The following is a 22,042-nucleotide window of genomic DNA, read 5'->3' as shown; positions in this document are numbered from 1 at the left end:
ACTTGATCAGTCTAAACCCTGTCTGGTATTTATAATCAAAACCATTCTGTCTCATTGTTTGTCAACATTGCCATGCTCTTGAGATAAGAACTATCTGAGCCTTCTGCAGTGTGACTTAACGGGGAAGTTCAAGTTTATGTGACTTAGAGGGATATTACAGTTTATGTGACTTAAAGGAGATATGACAGTTTCTGGGACTTAAAGGGGATATGACAGTTTCTGCGACTTAAAGGGGATATGACAGTTTCTGCAACTTTAAGGGGATATTACAGTTTCTGTGACCTTGAGGGGATATTCTTTTCTGTGACTTCAAGGGGATGTTATAGTTTATGTGCCTTAAAGGGGATATGACAGTTTATGCAACTTAAAGGGGATATTACAGTTTCTGTGACTTAAAGGGGATATTAGTTTCTGTGACTTAAAGGGTGTGAAGACTCGCGCAAAATGAAAAACTAATGCCGGTAATCTGACCTAGTTTCGAATGAGGTGTAACAGAAGTGTTAGACACCATCCACGATCCCAGAAAATACACACGGCTTGCTACCGTCAGTAATTAGACACTAGTGTACAGTCAGTACATACAGCTGCGGTCAATACCCACAGCACAGTGTACAAACGATACAGCGATGGACATCTCAGGTCCAGCTAAAAATAACAAGGTATCACGTTTCATTACTGTCTGCATTTTGTAGCGACAAGCAGAATACTTTACTTGCAAGCAATGGAAAGTTAACTTTATCAGAGCGGGGCACACAGTTTGAGGCGAGTCTTCAATGCCTTTAAAGTGGATGTTACAGTTTATGTGACTTAAAGGGGATATTACAAGTTTCTGTGACTTCTTAAAAGGGATATTGCAGTTTCTGTGACTTAAACAGGATATTACAGTGGTGGACAATGTTACCATTTAATATCTTGCAGAAAACAATATTCCACATGTATAGTTGAAAATCCCATACAGTATGTCAGTACCTGGTTCCCAACTCAAGATGTCATCGGGGTAAATGTTCAGTGAAAGCTTTCACTTTCATATCTTATTATCTTCTTGTTGATTCATCTTTGAAATTGTGGTGCAGTTGGCATGTTTGTTGTTCTGTGTTATTAAGAATTTCATCAAAATGTAACTTTTGGTAGAAATGTTATTTTCCTCTCTGACTATACCTTCACAAGTTAAATATAATCAAGGAAAATTAAAAACATTTACAGCTCAATTGCCATGACAATATCATTCACTTTGCTATTGCCAGGCATTACAAAACATGTCCCAAAATTTGCCCCCCTCCCCCCCAAAAAAATACATATCTTAATTCATCATACAAAATGCTAGTTAAAGATGCAGAAAGTTAATCTTCCCAACTCAATGAAAATTATGAACACTTCCATTACCAGTCTGTCTACAGTAAATGTCTCTTTGCTGTGTCTCCCAATATATATATATATATATATATCATATGTATAAAAATATGTTAAAGTGCTCCTCATTAACTGATGAGAATCCCGATGAATAAATAATTCACTGTCACTTACTGAAACAGTGTATTCATGTAACTTTAGATTGTCAAATGCAACTAACAAATTACTAGCATTTTACTTTATTATCTAGTTGAAACCTTCTTGGATCATAGCCCGAGTGTTTCATTCGATCTATCACAAATCAGCCTCGCATACTTCTCTCACTACTCCTGTACGTTTTATCCTCTTCACTTTTCCGAATAAGTCATGAAATATTTCACAAGACCTACTTAAATAATTGACTTTTCTTATCATTTCCGATTCCGGGGTGACTAGCACATATATGTGCTGTACCGTTGGCAAACTGTTAACTGTGGTCAAGCTACTGTACCCACTGTACTGTAGGAGTGAAGTACGCCATGAGACTGATTGTGCAGTCATGGTTTGATCGGACAAAAATCCCCAAGATATGACTGGTTTTTGATATAATTTAATACGAGTCTGTGAAACTTACCTGTCTCCTCTCGTTCAAAGTATGGCAGTCATAAGCTCTCCAATCTACCTCACATATATCTTGTCCCTCTACCTATTAATTTTGTAACATCCTAACATCCTAGAGAAAAGTCTATGAATTCCAGACTCATTTTCATTTGCTGGAATATGATTGTTTTTTTTTGTACAGTTTTGGTGTGAAGTTTCTAAAGTCAGCAAGTCCCTGCTTTCCAAAATATCATCATCTGAATCAAGCAATTTATTTTAGTGTAAAGTATCCCTGTAGATTACGAGGAAAAGTATCACATTTTGAGCAAACTAGGAATATTTTGTCACCATATTGCAATACCCACCAAAGATATGCACTGCTTTTAATGCAATTTGCTGATCACAGCTACAGTATTTTAAACAGCTAATTACTGCATTAAACATGAGTTAAACCAAGATTGTCTCTATTGAGAACATTTCCCATACATAAATTTATGACTTACACTACCAGTTTTCATATTTCAAGTAGGTTTTTGCATGCAATTTTGACATTGATTGAATCAAACCAATTAGCAGTTAGCATAATTTGCAACAAACACTGAAACTGATGGAACTAAGACAGCCCATTAGGTTGTTGTCACATGCCAAACAATGATTTGATTTTGACTATATATATATATATATATATATAGTTATATATATATATATATATTGTAATAAACGTTTAACTATTACGAGTCCATTGCTACTCGGAGTTTCACGCTTGTACAAGTAGTTGTACAGTGTATAAATATATATATATATGTATATATGATACATATATATATCTACTGTATATATATATATATATATATATATATATATATGTTCATACATATATATGTTCATACACACACGTCTTATTCACTTGATCCTACCAAAGTTGGTAGCACAAAACACTGTGCACAGTACTGTATACACACAACATAAAAGAAACAAATAGGAAAAATTCAAACAAATCATCTTGATTGTTTAAAACAACAAAATATGAAAGCAGTTGAGTTCAGATATTCCTTCTTTACAGACTGATGCATACCATTGTGCACTGAAGATTGATTACCGTGTACCGACACAAAACAAAAATAAACAAAAAACACTGCACCGAAGGCAAATAATGGACAGTGCTACAAAATTTATGCTATTCTGCAGCAGTCAATCTACACTAGAGACACATCAAAGACCGACTCCTATGAGACTCATATTTCCCCCCCACCCCACCCAACACAAAATAACAAAAATATTCTCGTAAACGCCATGTTACTCTGTATGATACCTCCCAATAAAGCAGCTCAAATTACTGTATACCTACGTCTGCGACATTTCCCCCAAAATATTCACTCACCTTCCCTGTATTTCTGACGGAGTTTGGCATGGACGCCCTTGACGACCAGACTAGCATTCAACCGGCAGCCCTCTTCTGAACAGCATTCTGCCATCTCGAAGTCTCAGTAGCTGTTGTGTTGATGCGATAGTTTTAACAGCTTGCAGACAAGGCTTTGTCTGGAATGTTTGAGCGCTGTACCCGTTTGATTATAAAACTGTCACCTAAATGAAAAATATTTATGAAGAAATGTTTTTCTTTGCAAAGTGAGTTGAGGGTCCAATGGGAAATACAAAGTACAGCAATAATGATCCCTTACACATCAAATTAATTACCTATCCTATGTGCTGTACTCCATTGGTTTGTGTAATTTACAAGCAATGATACTCACCTGTCTCAACTGTACTATTGCATTTTTCCATCTATAGCACCCTCCACCTTATTTATAAAATTAGGGAGTATACAACAAATTTGATTCATCACCGGGACATTTTAATCATAGGCGTAGGAGGCGGGGGGGGGGCTGGGGGGGCTGCAGCCCCCCAACCAAAATTTTTTGTGAAAATTCGGGCAATATGCTGATAATTTTTCGGGCAACTACTGAAAGAAGAAAAATTTGCAATGTGTTTTTCATTTTTTTGTGGTGAAAATTCGGGCAATATGCTGATAATTTTTCGGGCATCTACTGAAAGGAGAATAATTTGCAATGTGTTTTTCAATGATTAAACTGATATTATTATTATCGTTATTATTGTAACGACTTCCCCAATAATTATAACCAATATGGAAGGGTAATAACACGGAAAATATAACCAAAATTTTTCGCGCGCTTCGCACGCGTTCAATATCTAATTTTGCATGTCATATAGGCATTCATCGTTTATCGGCATATGATGTACTAACCCATGAATGCCTATATGATAGCACATTAAGATGTTTAACGCGCGTGTAGCGCGTGAAAAATTTGGGTTATATTTTTCGGGCAAGTCGTTACAGCCCCCCCAAATCAAATTAGGCTCCTACGCCTATGTTTTCAATAGCAGTATTACAATAAAAAATTAAAGTCAAAGTGTAGATAATGCAAATATATTTTCAAACGTTCAACCAGTTACTTTTGCAATTTTTGATAAATTGAAACTCTGTTGAGTCAAGCTACTGACTGACAAAGTCGTGGGAGTTTGTTATTATCAAACACAATCTATTAAATAAAAATATTACCAAAAACAGGAGGTTTGATTATAATTTCCCAAATTGGGTGGGTGGTTGAATGTCACTGCTAACAACGACATCCATATATTTTCTTACTTTTATCGTTATTCAGATTCACACAAGGGATTCATGTAGGAGTGCTAAGGTATGAATAAATTCCCCCTGCTCCCATTAGTTGTTAATTAGCCTTAACACTGTATTGCAATAAAAGATTTATATATCAAACCATGCATACACTCAGATTTCCTTTTTTCATATGCAAAGTACGTTGCACTACGTAGGTGTCTCTATAGACTATTATAGAATAATTTTCCCTATGGTAGGAAGCAGATGCTTATTTTGATGAGTAGCACAACTTATGCAGGTTTTAAAAGTACAGAGAACTAGATACATGCCTATGACATTGATGTAGACATTCAGACAAATGACGATAAAATCCACGTTGCGCTCAAATGTGTATTTTAATGGTTTCGTCACTTGTTTTAAATACACAACGAGAAGCTTTCATTTTTGAATATCAGACAGGATTCCTCATAAGTGCTCTTCACCAGATTCTTCTCCAGGACCCCTCTACTCTTGACAATCAAACATCCCCACCCTCCATTTACCATTCCCCAAAATTACTAAAATAGCAGAAAAAATGAAACATGCATAATTCGTTCAAACGCCATTATCGATACCGTTAAAAACAAATATATACTGTCCAGTGTTAATAGACACTACGCCTATTCGGATATACAGACCAACCACTAGCCTGGTACTTAGTAAGGCACTTTTAATTGTAATAACGTATCCTGTGTCTAAGCTTTAGTTCAGAGTCAAAGTAATTACAGTAATTAATTTGACCCAAACAATTAGAATTGTACAGATTGATGAAAGAAGGTGATTGAACGAGAATTATATTTGATAGAAACATAAAACGACGCTATCTTTCCGTTTATTGTCTACTTGGGTACGTACATTATAAACAGGCCTTTTCTGTTGCATTCCATAGAGAAAACATCTACAGCCATCCATGACACATGATGTAATTGTTACCACCATTAAACAAACTTCAAAACAGCCCCTTTCAATATCGGTCAGTACCGATTTCAACCTGACTTTTGCTTTCACATTTTGATTGATCAAATTCAATGCAAGGATTTCCTTAATTGTTTCAGCAAATATTAACCGGGACATCTTCAGTGATGATCGGGTCTGAATTCAGGTATAGTTCACACTTTCCTTTCTTGTTCGTGAGGTAGTTGAACTCTCTGACAAACACCGGGCACCTACTATTTATGTCAAGTTCAATTTATATATATGACACAAACAAATACGTCGCAGTGTCAAAGAAGCATCGAAAGCCATTCAACTTTAAATCCACCGGCAGAATCCAATTTAAAGTCATGTAACTACTGGCCTTCTTTTGCGTTGAAATCCACCACGGATTTCCTTCGATACCATAATCCCATACCGGGTGATCTACTAGCTGGAAAGTGTTATAAGCAGTATGACAATATGTAAAAGTAGTTGGCCTGACGTTTCGATCCTAGCAGGATCTTCTTCAAAGGCTAATTGACATGTAACAGTAACAGAAGGGACAAAAACATGCACATTATACAGACAGGTTAATGAGCAGTATGACAGTTAAAAACTTCAGTTAATCCTGAAGTTTATTAAGCAGTACTTTATGTTGAGTCAGTGTTTTGGGCTAGTCGATGATATGATCAATTGCTCACACAATTTTCGAAAGTGTCTGGCTGACAAATTTGTTTGAATTGATTGGAATAAGACCTCAAAAGATGGCTTCAGGCAACATTTTATTATGGATACATTATGTAATGGTCCAAGAAAAAAGGAAACACCTGAGCGCTAATAAGGTTTCTATGTATATAGCTACTCTGGTTTTTTATTCTACTTAAATCACTCGAGTGCTCCTTTAAGACTACATTGAAGATGACGTTGGCTCGTTAGTGCAGGCCTAAAATGTTAATATTAATTCATCATTTTTTTCACATTCTAATTAACTCAACCAAGCATGATCTTGATGCACTTGGTACAAACCAAGAACACCTTTGGCTGCCGTTCAACACCAATTGTCCATTTCAAGTTTGTAATTTGTAAATTGTAAACGTCATTTGAGGCCATGAAAGTCTTACATTTTGCCCATTGAGTTTTGTGATACATCTGAGAATCTGACCTCAAAGTCTGTGTATTAGATTAACTAGTCCAGTCACCTTAAATAATAGACACACCTCTGGTGTTTAAAGGGTAATTTCTCAAAAAATTATAATTATTATATATATATATTATATTTAATTGTGCATTAAGTCAGCCTTTAATTATACTCTGTAGTTAACTACCTTTGAGTGAATAAACAAAGCAAACTGAGGTTGTCTGAAGTAATTATTACACTACACTTACTACAGGTTTCAGTCAAAACTTGTTAAAAGTTTTAAATTTGCTTGAAACTAACTGCTAATAGCTAATTTATGCAAAAAATGCTACTTTCACACAAATTGAACAGGAATGTGAGGTACTGATTAATATCCAGACATGGACGAGAGAAAGTCAGAGGAATTTTCAGGGAAACAGCCAATCTGAGAAGACCTGAAGGACTGCATGACATTCCTCCGATTGTTGTGTTAATCCGTAAACATCGTCTGCATTTGCACAAAACCTTAAATATTGAATAGAGCGGAGAGTGGGGGAGAACTGAATACAGCTCTTGGTATAGACTGTACAATAGGATGACCCCCAAATACTGTATAGTAATTGCTATACCAACAAGGTTGAGAGTGGAAAAAGTCCAGAAAGCATGCTCAGTGCTGTATGCATCATTGCACATGCACACTATAACTCTCTCTCCTACGAATGCAATATTTACTTAAATTTTTGTCTCCATTCTTCTCCCTTCCCTTATTCCTCAGGAATGCTTCCCAATCATACAGTCATACTATGTACATATCTATATATTCCATCAGTAACCACTGGTATTTATCTAACGTCATACTTTCATTGTGTTACATTTTGAGCTTTCCATTCCACTGCAAAGTATTGCTGACGAAGGACCAGGTGGACGGAAAAATCCACTATATTTCCCCCTTATTTGTCAATTATGAGTCACATCTTATTTCTTTGCTTTTGTTTATATCATTATTCTATATTATATATTACATATTATATATATATATATATATATATATATATATATATATGTATATATATATATATATATATATATATACATACATGTTAACTGGTATTGGTTCCTTGGTCATAACGACAGCAACTTCAGCCCGGGTTTCATATGCAAATTACATTATACTTTGTACCAGTGAGGTATAGGCATGCTCTTCTTTATGTTACCCCAAAACAAACAAGTAAAATCACATACAGTTGTTCAACATCTGAATGGTAGGTTTGTAAGGTTAGAGCAAGTGGGGCAGTGCCCCAGAGGTGAAGGGGTGGTACTGAAATGTTTAAATTGATGTAGTTGATGTAGATAGGAAAGTGCAGATATAGAGTTGGAGACAGGTAAGAGATGAGCAAAGTAAATTGCACTGTTTCATGAAATGTGGAGTAGGAAACTTCAAATAGCTTCTTCAGCTTCTTGCAAAAAAAAAAGAAAAAAGATCCTATTAATGTAATTACACATTTATGTAAAGTTTCTACCCCGCATCAAGCCAAGACAAAAGAAAGGTATAAGATATTGTACAGCATATATCTGCCCCTTCCCTTTGTCCCTCCCCCTCTCATTACCCCTCCCCTCCTATAGTCAAAACATTCAACCCACTCACAGTTGACAATCATCATAATGAAAATGGTACAGTACACTGTCAACCTAATCTGAATAAGTTTGGAAATTTCTTTTCATTAGTTTGGGTTTAAACATTAGAGATGGTAATTTCCTGTGAAGCCCCAAAGCTCAGAGGAAGCTTCAAGATATGAACATACAATATATTTATATTTGCCTCAGATTCCCAAACTGCCAAGAGGGACGTTGGCTTCCTGGGATTTTCAAACGGATGACAGCCAGAACAGGCAACGTGTGATTTCATGCATGTAGTTTGGTTTTTATGGGCAATACTTCTTTTACCCAGACTCAGCAATAGATGAACATAATACCAATTGTTTTTTTTTCCCCCTAGAATTATTATTTTCATCTCAAACTTAGCAGAAACAGGAAGCATACAAAAGGATGTCTGGGGGTGGGGGGGGGGATTCTTATCAGCAAGCGTCTCAAATACGTCATAGTTTTTCAATATGCTTTTCTAGTTCTACTATATTGTGCACTATAATGATGTATATATATACCAACCATCCCAAGATTAGGCTTATTCTGTATATATGGTACATTAGAGCTATAGTGTATAGTGTTTGATTTGAAGTTATATCAGATGATTCTAATTTCTTGTAAATGTATTGCTGGCTTTTATACTTTTGTGAGGTAGAATATTTGCATATTCATTAAGTACTGTCCCATTGATGAAGTGTGACTGACAGATGTGAGAAAAAAACAACAAGTAAACAAATATATAACATAAAAAACCGTGGAATGTTCATGCCTCTACTATTGAAATCATTATTTATTTTAAAATTTATCAATTTACCTGTAGCCCTATGTCCTTAGAAGGATGAGGTAAGTGTTAAATTAAGACATTTCACAAACATTCACACAAAGTAAATAATTTGCTAATATAGAAAGTTATATATGGGACAGAACGAGGTCTCCCATGAAATTTCAAACAGAAACTGGAACTGTAGATGTACGTAAACAGCTGTCATTCTACCAAGAGACCAAAAAAAAAAAAAATTGGCTTTCTTTCATTTTCTACTGAAACCAAGATTTACCAATCCTGTACTTGAATATTACTCAATGTCAAAACTAAAGACGTAGAGAATGTATGTAAATGAGTGACTTATTAATGCATTTAAGTATTCGGTAATCTCCCATCTATTGAAGAAGATTTTTATTTAGCTGATTGAGGAAGTTGCAAGTTGTTCCTCGCAGGAACTGTACATCTCCAACGCAGTTACCGTTGAACTGCAGAGGTTCGGTTTGCTCATCCTTGAAAGGTCATCAATGTTGACCCCCACAGATTATTTGCTAGAAAAAGTCAAATAATGGCCACTCATGCTTCAACAACCTTTTTTACTCCCAATCCTTAAATGTATCCCCCCCACCCCGCCCCCCTATGATTGTCTCATCGGACACTCATCAATGTCTGGCAATAGTTTGGAGATTCAGAGACATAAAGAAAGTACTTTTCAAACTTTTAGCATGTTAAAATTTGGAACCAATTTATACTGATTACCTTAAATAGCATTTTTCAGAGATCTTAATACATTATCTTTCATATAACTGCAGAGTATGTACAGTATGATACCAAACTCCACACAAAATCCAGCTTAATGCAGAGCTGGGCACTGCAAGTTTTCAAGCAAGCAGCAGAAAATACCAAAATCTCTCCGTGACAAAAAAGTTGCAGAGGGAAGAAGAAAAAAATAAATAAAAGAAGAAGAAATACAGGATAGAAATCGCTTCAATAGTTTTTTTTTCCAAAATTTGTTCTGTAAAGGAAAGCAGCCAAACGTATCAATTGCTTTCAAGTTAAGGAACCACTTAAAAAACGTGCCACTGGGGAGGACAACGTAACTGCCAAACAACTCTGCGGGTAATTTCTAAACAACAAGGTAATCACAAAAGCAACCCTGGTTATAGTTTAAATATCATTAACAGGGGCTGATCTTTGAAGGATGGCGCTGATGGCCTGGGAGACTCGCTCTTCTTCTCTGACAATTGAAACTAACCCTGAGGATGTCCTACATCTACAGACAAACATGTTTATGTTAGAAGAAATAGCAGTTTCTTTAAATTAGGGGATTTTTTTTGGGGGGGGGGGTGTTTGCGTACATGAACAATTAATCTATTGTTGGATTAATTTATATATGACTGCATTATTTTATCAGTTACCCAAAAAATAGTTTTAACCCAAATGCAAATGGATTGTGGGGTAGTAATGTCCAAACAGAATTGGATTTTCTGTACCACTGGTGAATTACCCATACAAAACAGTCTAGCAAAGGTTGATGGTATGTTGATGTGTAATAATGTTCATTCCTCTTGACTAAATATACTTCTACAGTACTCAGAACTGCAATTTTACTGTACATCTCTGATACTCAACCAAGTTATCAATGTCATGAAGTTACCCTACCAACATTCATTCATTCATTCACATTTATAATTGCATTACCACTAAAAGATAATACTTTAGGCAGAAGTTTAGTTTTGTTCTGTCATAACAATAACAACAAACAACAACAACAAAAGGAAGAATTTTAAACACTTTTTCCAGATATTCTGTATAATTATGTTCTAGCTATTTGGGAAATATTTCCTAGTTCGATCTGCGATGTAACACTGCCACTAGAACCTGAAACCTTTTGACTTTCTCTGCGTTTTTCTTTCATATTTTTCAAGGTACTGTAGAATGTTAACACGCACTGTTCACTCTGATGCCATAATTAGTTACGTAGGTCCTGTTACGAGGTTCACAATATGTTAGATTCAGCAATTAGCAAAATCTATTTCCATGACAGAAAATAAACTTTTAAATAAGGAAAGGAAAGTATAAAGAATTGAAGTACATGTGACCTTGATGATGTCAAATTTAGACTTGACCAAGTCTTCAGAGTTGTGTTAGACAGAACATTGAACCTACTATTCAGTATATCTCCCCCATTGAATAAGATTTTCCTGAGCTTTTTTGGGAAAGTTTTTCATGACAGTTATCTCTATCGCAAAGACCAACACATATATATATATATTGTAATAGTTGTGTCAGTGTGTCTTTCCATTAACTTTCATCCATTAACCTTCATCCGATGCCATGTTATGAACCAGATCTCAAATATGAGAGGAATTAGAGGCATGCTCGTCAAAATGAGTTTTCGAGTTTACTTCTGCCTCAGTGACAAGAGCCAGTGGAGGAGTTTTTAAGATCAATATTAGAGAAATTTCATTTCATTTTAAAGAGATCAATCTAGATGCAATCAAATCTCAATTTAGAAAGTCTGATATAAGAGTACAGAGACATACAGCATGAAACTCTACTTAAGTTACAAGCAAAGGTCAACACTGCAGTAAATATATACAGTGAGACTTAACACACGTACAGTACCTACGTCAAATGCTGGTCGATGAAAATATCGACGGTTGGTACAGTGTATAATATCCCAGGGTAGTATAGGCATTTTCTGACAGTTCTTAATTCTGTCATTACTTGAAAACGACGATGAAAGTTTGAGTTGATATTCAAATATTCATTAAAGATTCAAAATGATATATAGTACAAGGACACAGCTTTAATGTCACCGTTGAAATGATTCTTGAACTACCCTCCGATTGATTGCAACTCTGCATAGTGCTAGTGGTAGGTATATTGGTTTTCTATTTCTGCATAGAGTGGGCAGGATTAGTGGGGGAGGGGGGAGGGGGGAGGGGCGGGTGGAGAGAGGAGTGGTTGATATGAAATAATGTGGGCCTGCTTCTCTGGAGCAAACTGTCGTATCAGTTGACAAAGCTGGGACTGCAATTACAGCTGTTTCACAATTTGTTGCTAATTTCCAACAATACTGAGTGTTTGATCTAACAACCGACCCACATGTATGGGTAGGAGAGGGGCAGGGGTATGGGTAGGGAAGGGAAGGGGAGTGAACTGGGTTTGCTTACATGGTGTATATAGGAATTAAGTTCATCTTGCATTGCTGTTCAAGGTCATCTCACTTCAAAACCAGATTGAAATACATAAAGTTTCATTCAAGATGGCACATACCATAGCAGCAAGACTGTTAGCAAGTACTGCACACACAAAAAAACACAACAAAAAACAACAAAAAAACAGAGAACAGTGTGCACTACGCTAACAAATTCAAAAAGTGGGAATATTTTTAAATTGGTCTGATCCAGAAATGCAATCTTTCGCTGTAGTTGAATGAATCCAATGTGGTTGACTTTAATCGATGTATTTACCTGAAATTACTTGGGTTTATGAACATGTACTCAGATCACTTCATCTCCCTCCTCCTCCATCTCTCTCTTCCTCCCCCTCCCCTTCTCCCTTCCCCCTTCTCCTCCCCCTCTCGACACCTTTTCTTTTTGTACCGACTGCATTTCGCTCATCGATGATGTAACGATGGATTTACTCTAAACTGCCTCGATGTTTAATTCTAGAAAAGTAAATAAATACTTCAACAAGAAACAGCACAAGTTTGTAAAATTTCAAGAATGCCGCATAACTTGGCAATTTCTGAGAAACCACCAATTTTGCACATGGGAACCATTACAGTAGCAGCTTTGCCCCCCCCCCCCCCCTCAAGGTCACATTCTTTACTCTTATTGTTACACAATAAAGGAAATTTCTCTAGTTCTGTTGTTTACATAATTTGTGATAACAAGAGAAGAATGCTATTTGGCACAAATTCAAGAATTATTCAAAGGACCCAGCAATTGTGCAACCCTCTCTAATCCCAACAGAAGATACTGTAATATTTACTGTATAAAACACACAACAAGGTTAATCAATGTCAACAGAATTTATGGCAAATCTGTCAAAAACAAGAAAAATAAGAACAGGAAATTAAAATATAGTATTTGGACCGATGCCTTAATATTTGATTTCATAGCAGGGTGTAGTTGTCATTCCTGTTTTGTCTTCCTTTCAATCATAGCGATCCACTTGTTTACAAAGTGATTAAATTATATATCTATCATCCATTTAGAGGGAGCTGTAGGGAGGATTTGGATGATGATGATAATAATAATAATAATCATCATCATCATAATAATAATAAAAATAACAATACCAATAACAACAACAACAACAATAATAATAATAATAATAAAAGTTGAATCCTTTGTATAACCAGGGTTTCCTTACTAAAACTCAATTTTTGGCATTCATTGGGTATTTTGTTTTTTTGGACAGTGCTGTTTATACTGAAAAATAGGATGCAATGTTTCAAAAGTGCTGATATTTTCTTTTGTATTTGATTCCAAGATGAATTTCAGATACTAAACTTGTTCTTTCTGAAGAAGTAGAATACTGCACATTGAGTTGGCATCCGATAATTTGGTTTCCTACTGTCCTACTGTAAAATATATAAAAAAAAATAACTAAAGAAATAAATACATTTTCAAACGGAAAAGGGCTTTATCCCTCCCTTGCATTAAATTGTGGAGTATTTTGGACCTCTTCTCCGTGATTATTATTTATGTCAATGATTTATCGCGCATTCTTTCAAGAGAGGCTTGGATGGTGTTTCTTTGCATAGAACAGACATATACAATTATGTGCATGCTCTAACATTGATTGGAAAAAGATTTGCAAGTCAATTGCTTGATTGATATATGAGCTTAATGTCTAAATAACTCTGGTTCTTTTATTATCTTTTTTGAATGAAAAAAATCTTAGCGACATCAAGCTTTCTATAATAATACTTTTAAGAATTTACAATACCTTCTATAATTCCATAAATATGTATTAATGTAGGGAGTGCCATTAGTTGATATTACTGATGTGTCTGTGAATTCCTTTCAGCGTTTGAAACTGTTTCAATGGTCTCCCATATTGAATTCAAATTAACTGTAACTGGGTTAATCAGTTCTCTTTCCCTTTCATCTCCAATCTAATCAAAGGAGTTGGTATGTAATGGCAGAGACAGACAGACTTCCTACAGTGTAAGGGTGTCTTAAGTACACTCTATCTCGATGTACCTCCCAAGACTCGCTATTATTAAATTAGTTATTGAAACATTGTATGTAGTATCCTTTGTTCATTTTCTATAGCAATTCTGAGGTCTACGGATTCTGTTTCTCATCCAATTCTGAAGATTGTATTCAGCAAATGGTTTTACGGACAAATAACTTCGCTATACTGTAGATCATTGAACTTGTACAGCAATTTTGTCCATTTAAGCATATATATAGTACCTTACCATACAATACAAGATACTTCATTCCCTGATGTACATTAGTATACTATGGAATTCCAAGCTACGCCAATTTAAGTCTGCACAGCTTTATGCCTCATTGCAAACGGAGAGCCTCGAAAACATGATTACTGTACACAAGCATCTTACTGTAAAGGTCAATCAATCAATAATGTAGTTACATATCGCCGACCAGAAATCACCAGTGTTCACATCTCTAACACACAGACTGATCAATATAAACATGTTTTCATATTAAACTTGTCAAGATTCGCCTGAGATGAATACCCGAGACGAATACAAGTTTTCACCATTCACAAAAACAGTCCCTTGTGTTGTACCCATGCAAGTCATTCCAGCTTCCTATTCCATCGTAGACCGGGTCTGAATCGATGCTATTGTTCTCATTGTTGACACATTCTCAAATTATACACAACATCATAGGACCTCACCGCCCTGCAACTGAAACCTCATTCGTTTTGATTCATTCTTTCAGACGAAACCTTTTCGGTTACTTCATGAACTACATATGACTAATCGAAAGTACAAAAAGCACTACTGTTACAAACCCAATCAAAACACTTGCCTCTTTATTGCATCTACAGACTTAGGAACCACTAAGCCGCTGGCTATTAAGCACAGTGTCGCTGTGTTTAATAGCCAGTGGCTTAGTGACAGCGAGTTGAAAAATACTGTACAGTCTGAGTATTTCATCCCTATAGCACTGACAGCGGGCTTTGAGACGTTAGTTACGGAAACATTTGAAATCCCATAAAAATGTAGTTTTTTGACACAGTTTCGTCGTTTTTTATTTCAAAGAGTGACGTAATTAGTCTAAAACTGCAAAATTTTAAGTTGGTCAAATGTTGAGGATCAATCGAATCAAATTAATCAATTAGTTCCTCATTAACATTTTAAGTTCATTTCATTTGGTGAAAAAAAAATCTGGGAGAGTACTGTATTAGTATGATCAATTGCAATTTTACTCTATTTGGTGAAAATTGACAAAAACAATCAAATTAAATTTATAAATAATCTAAATCAATTAATGATTTTGTCATCATACTGTAAGTTGGAATACTCTCTGAGAGAGTACAGTATGCTGGTTGTCTATAGGCCATTATTTTGGGATTTCGTTTCTTCTGTTTTGTTTTATTCTTTGCAGAAACTTGTTTGTACTGCAAAAGCCGGATGTCTAACAAAATCACGGAACTCATTAAAGAGTAATTTTAATATAGATACTGTATGTGCACAAAGTGCTGGTCGTCCTTCAGTAAATTAAAGGGTAACTTTGATTTCATATCAGAAGTCAACAAACTTAGATCTTCCCACTAATCAGAGGCTTACACCCGACAAACATCCCTTCAAAATCAGTCCAGTTTAATATAACCAAACCTAGACGCTACATTGGATGAAAGAAAAGAAGTGAAATGACAGGAAACAACCGCGAGAAATCAGTCCTAATAATTAACCAAACTTGGACGGAAACATTTGCTCAGCTTAAAAATCAGCCTTGTTAGCCCCATCTATGTGTTATATTGCCTGGGAATAACATACCATACTTCAACTGTTAATCCCTAAAAATCAGCCCTGTTGTAATATCCAAACCTCTGAATTGTGACTATCTGGATGAAAAGAAGGTAAGAAGGCAACCCGTATAACCCCAACCTAGATGCTATATATTCCCTGCCAAAAGGGGAAACCTAACAGGTGACCCTCAACAATCGGCATAGTTAACTCAATAATAAAAGTTGCTACATTCACTCAAGGGGAAATGCAACTGACAACATTTCATATCCTCCTGTGTATGAAGAAAGCATACCGGCATGTTCATTGTTGCCAGCCAATACATACTGCATATCTAGTATCTACTATCTAAATAATATCATACTTGTAATTCAATCATTGTTGTAATACTGCCTAATTCACCAGCTGGTTTTCATCAACAGTTTGGTTCTCTTAAACAACAGCAGATTTATGGATAAACAATCGGTTAGAGTGACATTATCTTTCACTGAAAATAATTAAAGTAGGTTCATTTGTATGCAATCGGGATTAAAAATAATTCTTGTCTTTAAGCTGCTCTTACTTCGTGCCAAGTTCAAACCATCATAAATACAACTTGAAAATGTTTGCCTTATGAGTCTTCTGAGGGTTACCCTTTCTGAACTATGTTTTTTTTTTTTTGTAAACAACTTATATAAACCTCAAATATTATATAAACGTGATGAAGTTTCCAAAACATTTGGGGGTCATTCTTATGGTTCAAATTAAAGAGAGGTGACTGCTCTATCAGATGATCTGAAACAGTTATTGTTCCACCCGCAACTTGCCAACTTTTCCATCCTCCTGTTTCCTCCTCCTGCCAAATTTCTACAAAGAGAAACCTCTCTGAGCTTACATTGTAGATCAAGCTAGAGTTTCTCTTAAAAATGCAATCAAATTAAGCACATTTTTATACAGCTTGTCTTTAATACAATGCCTCTAGATGCTAATTGATATATTTTTTCTTACAGGTTGCAATGTTAACATTTCTCCAAAAGTTAACTTACATTAGTTTTTACAACATCTGCAACATTTCTTGAGAATCTAAAATATTAAAGCATCATCTCATTTTGGAGTTTTGAAAACAGTCGCAGTCAAAACATTATACCCTGAGAAATGTTAAAATTAGATTCATAGACTACCGATAGCATTTTGAGGGTACAGGATGTATGTATAATATTATTTGATATGTTTAATCAATTTGAATCAGTAATGACATTTCAAAATATCTGGAATCTTTCCAATTAGTTAGATTCATTAATCATTGAAGAGAAGAGAGACACCCACAACCAGCAACTCTCATAAGATAAATATATTTGGGAAAACAAATGCATCCACTTCTCAACCAACGGTAATATATTCAGCTGAACTTGCAGATTGACAGCAAATAAATTACATTACTATTCCCACTAGATATATATGCTAATTTAGATCATTTAAGGATGTACTTTCCATAATCCCAGATCTGGGATCTATCCACATTCCATATATTACATTTATAAAAAAGAAAACTTTAACACTGGAATAATCCTTTTGTTTAACTGTTTTGATGTCAGTGACCCTGAGGCTTTTTTGGGGGGGTGGCATTTTTGGGGGGATAAAATATTGACGATTTTTTTGTATTGATACATATATAGTTACATCTTAAGTGACTAACTTCTACAAAGCTAAACTAAATTATGTAAAGTACAGTAGCTCAAATATATCTAGTAAAGAAAGGAAACTTTGTTCCACAAAAGCTATACATTTGACCTAAGAACAACCAGAAAAGAATGCCAAATTGCTTAGAGGTTTCGATGACTGCATTACAATAGACTTCTGCTTGTTCACCATAAATAGCTCTTATAATATAATTATCCTGATTTCAACCATGAGATATTATAATTAAAAAGTTGTCAGAGTTTGACTTCTGGTGACTTAAGATGACCTTTGACCTACACTACAAAGCTACATCCACATGATAAGTATGAGAAGTATCCATGCTTCCTGTCTTGAGATATAGAGTTTACAAGTTTTCAGCATTCGACCAATGGTGACCTAAAATGACCTTTAACCTCCACCAAAAACAACAAAATTCTTCTACTGACAGGAATTCATCTACATGCCAAATATGAAAAGTAGTCATGCTTCATAACTTTTATATCATGTTTACCAGTTTTCAGTTTTTCTACCTGAGCTAATGAACTCAGATGACCTTTGATATCCATAAAAGAGAAGAGGATTCTTTTTCTCAATGTGACATATCTATGTACCAAGTATGAAAGTATCCATGATTCCAATCTTGAGATATCATGATTAAAACGTTTTCAGTTTCGGATGCCTGATGACCTCAGATCACTTTTGACCTCCACAAAAAAGAATAGGGTTCTTCCTCTTAATGTTATACATCAGCTTAAGAACAATGAAAGTATCCATGGTTCCTCTCTTGAGATATCATGTTTGCAAGCTGGGCATCACACACATACACAACACACGCACACGACACACGCACATGGCATGTATGGAACTGTAACTCACACAAACCACTGAAGAAATTCAAGCCAAATCGAACGAAGAATAAAGAAATGGCAGTCATTCAAACACGGTGGCTTAAAAGTTCCAGAATTTTGGCAAAATCACTATAGCTGAGCTAAAACGCAGGAAATATAGTTTAATTGTCAAAATAAAACGATGCCTCTAAGGGTGCTGTGTAATATAATATGAAACCTGTGAGTATTTACTGATAGTAGATTTTTCGTGGTAAACAATTTTCCGTGGAAATATTCAGCCTTTCATATCTTTATTGGAAAAGTATATGTTTATGGGAACCTAAAACTTGCTTAATTTAGGTCTTAAGATTTCACTCACTGGACAAGTACAATGTTTATTGCTCACCTTTAACATTTCACTAGCAAACACCATCATGACTACATTGGCTACGATTATCATCGAAACCAAAAACTGCTAAGTCATTGCATATTGAAAAGAATGTACATGACCTTTTATACTGTAGCTATGAATACAATCCACAATGAACAGGAAGCAAATTATTTGCTTGGTAATGGAAAGTGATGTCATTGAAGTCATTATGTTCCGTAACTTATACTGGTCATTATTAAATGAAATAGCAATGAATATGGTTGGTAGTATATATCATGAAGGTATAAAAAGTGCAATTGACCAAACAAACCTCCATGATTACATGGATTCACAGAACTAGAAGCCAGACATATGTGACAATACTGCCGTGGATGGTCACAAACATGATAATGGAAATATTAAAGCATGGTGAATTTCCTTGTATTTAGGTTACATCCTGAAGTATTCTGAGTAAACCTACTCTGTTCTAACTACAGCAACTGTGTTATTAACAAATATTGTATGATCTATAGACTATTGAAAGTGTATTCCAGTGGCTAACACTGTTTGCTTAACAAAATTGCTGGCAATTACACTCAATCTATATAAATAGCTACTGTATGTCAAACCACATCCTCATAGAGCTGTTTGTTTTGGTGGAGATTTGAATTTTTCAAATTTGGTGATATTTTGCATCTGGCATCAGCAGATTGAATGATGTCATCATGAGCTGAAAAGGTTTTTTTCTTTTCAATGTTCACCAAGTCGGTACAATTAAGCATTTGCCTTTTGTAGGCCGAAGGTTTAGAACTCCCTTCTCTCACTATCTGAGAGATCGACAACATTGATGCATTCAAAGGTCACCGAAATACACACATTCTTTACTAATAGCATGATGCTTTGTCTTAATTGTTCATATAAGTTTTGTTTCTCACCAGTCCATTTGTAGGCCTATGTCATCATAGTGTACATAGAAGGTGGACTATACAAATACCTATTAATCATTTATCCACAGTAGAACTTCAAAAAGGAAAGGGAGAAAAAATATGATGAAATTTCAAGCACAGAAAACCCTGAGTGACAGATTACAAAAAAATGTGCATTCTAAACATACCACATTTCAAGGATAAATCCACAAGGTGATAGGAAAGTAACATGTTTCAACAACTTCTACCTTGATGACATCACAGACTGTATACTGTACTGTGATGCGCTCCCTGATAGAAACAGTCAAAATAGGTCACTATTCATTCAATAGACCATATTTGGAGTATAATTGGGGAAGGTCATTGCGACGGGATTTTCCGCTCACAGAGTGGAATAATTTTCTCCTTCATATTAAGACTTAATTATGATGCCTGCCAAGGTAATATATATATCCCTTTGAAAGTAGCTGAGACATGTTTGCGATAAAAGCAGCATTTTGAATTGATTTTCATAAATTATGAATGCCTGTTGATCTGTGTACTCATCACTAGATCTTATAACCTAGCTGAAAATACTTAATTTTAAGCGGCTTTTACCATTAGTCGATACTTCTAGGCATTCTGTTTTTGTTTACAACATGCATCTGCCCAAGAAGATGAAAATGTGTTTAATCATACAAACTACAGTAAGAAACTTGAATAGATGTTTTCATGCATAATTTACAGAAACATTACTTTTTTTTAAATATAGACAGTCTACAGTAGATAAGGAATAACATGTAAAAAATTATAAATTTTCATCTTTTTGACTTTTTCTCCAGATTTTGAGATAAAAAAGTTGATCAGATCATATTATACATATAAAAGGAAGTAGAGCTAGTGTCAGAGGCAACTGAAGAGGGTGAGGGGGGGGGGGGGTGGAAACAAATGATTGAATAACATGTATGTTATAGTCCTATATATAGCCACATGCCGAGTCCATCGTTAAAGTAAATCAATACAAGTTTTAAACCTTATCTGAATTATTCATTTTCCCATGACTACAGTGCAATTTAATTTAAATATTATATACACAAATCCGGGGTGTTGCTGTACTGTAGAGCAATGTCAGCAAAAATCAAAATAATAACTAATTGTATCTAGTAAGACTTATGACACACTTCACAAATTTTTCCACTCAGGACTGTGATTACCTGTAGTACGTGAAGGCAGGAGATGAACTTAACAAAACTATAACGACCAGAATTTCTGACTATTTATAGAAAGTTTAAATTCTGCATATCATAATCCATTAGTATGCCATGATTCATCAACAATGGAAGTTTCCACACAACAAACTTTGTGCCCATGTCGTATGTGATGACTGACACATGCATATGTTTTTTTTTTTCAAATTAAAATATAAACAGTTGAGGGAAATTGAGGGCAGCAGTTATGATTGCATGATAGAAAGGATACCAGAAGTTGACCAAATAGTGGACAAAGCCTGGGCAGCAGACGGTTCAAGAATATAGAATAGATGGCACTAGTCATGAACTTACAGTATGTGAGGTACAAACACTAGTGTTGGGTAATATTTTCTATTCTGAATTTCAGTTTTATGGGAAACTTAACAAGCAATTGTCAAAATGTCCATGTCTGACATGCAAAATTGAGTAACTTCGTATCATGGAAAGAAATGGCTTGAGGCCAACAGATACTGCCTGCTACTGTTTTTAGAAGGTGTAGCATAAAATATGCAAGAGATTTCACCTTCCCAGAAATGGGAATTGGCAAAAGTTGACCTAATATCTCTGGTAGGATCATACAGTAGGACCAGGAGGTGAAAGAAATTGGGACATATTTTGTGTACAGTAGGTTTACCATAGCAGGATACTGTATGGTAATCAAGTGAAGAGATAATGCAAACTGACAATGTTTTTGGTCAAAATCTCAGTCAATCAAGAGGCAAAATACTCATCCTTACCAAAAACCAAAAATAAATGATAACATTTTCTGAAATTTCAATCAAACTCCTTCCAGAAGGGAAGCAAAAGCACAGCTTGATTAAAGTCAGATATTTTTGAGATACAAACTGCAAATGATGCTGACTGGTGGTCAAATGCTTAAAACAATTCAACAATAATTTCAATGTCAAGTTTAATTGATGGTCATGGCCACCATTTTTTCACTAAGTATTCGTGCTGTATACCCTAGTTCGCAAACACTGCTGATGTACAGTTGGAAGTACAGTCTACAAATCTCCTTTTATGACAAC

General features: G+C 35.2%; 1 protein-coding gene across 1 annotated transcript in view; it reads right to left on the bottom strand.

The window, feature by feature from the left end:
- The window catches only part of LOC139961592 (S-adenosylmethionine sensor upstream of mTORC1-like), a 62,434-nt gene that overhangs the window by 39,504 nt on the left and 888 nt on the right, over window positions 1-22,042 (bottom strand). The window contains exon 2 of the mRNA XM_071960904.1: window positions 3,311-3,513. Within this exon, the coding sequence (XP_071817005.1) occupies window positions 3,311-3,404 (94 nt within the window). The 5' untranslated portion in view covers window positions 3,405-3,513. The remainder of the gene's footprint in view (window positions 1-3,310; window positions 3,514-22,042) is intronic.

This window comes from Apostichopus japonicus, chromosome 20 (assembly GCF_037975245.1).
Source record: "Apostichopus japonicus isolate 1M-3 chromosome 20, ASM3797524v1, whole genome shotgun sequence".
Classification (NCBI taxonomy): Eukaryota; Metazoa; Echinodermata; class Holothuroidea; order Aspidochirotida; family Stichopodidae; genus Apostichopus; species Apostichopus japonicus.
This window is presented reverse-complemented; position numbering and strand designations above follow the sequence as displayed.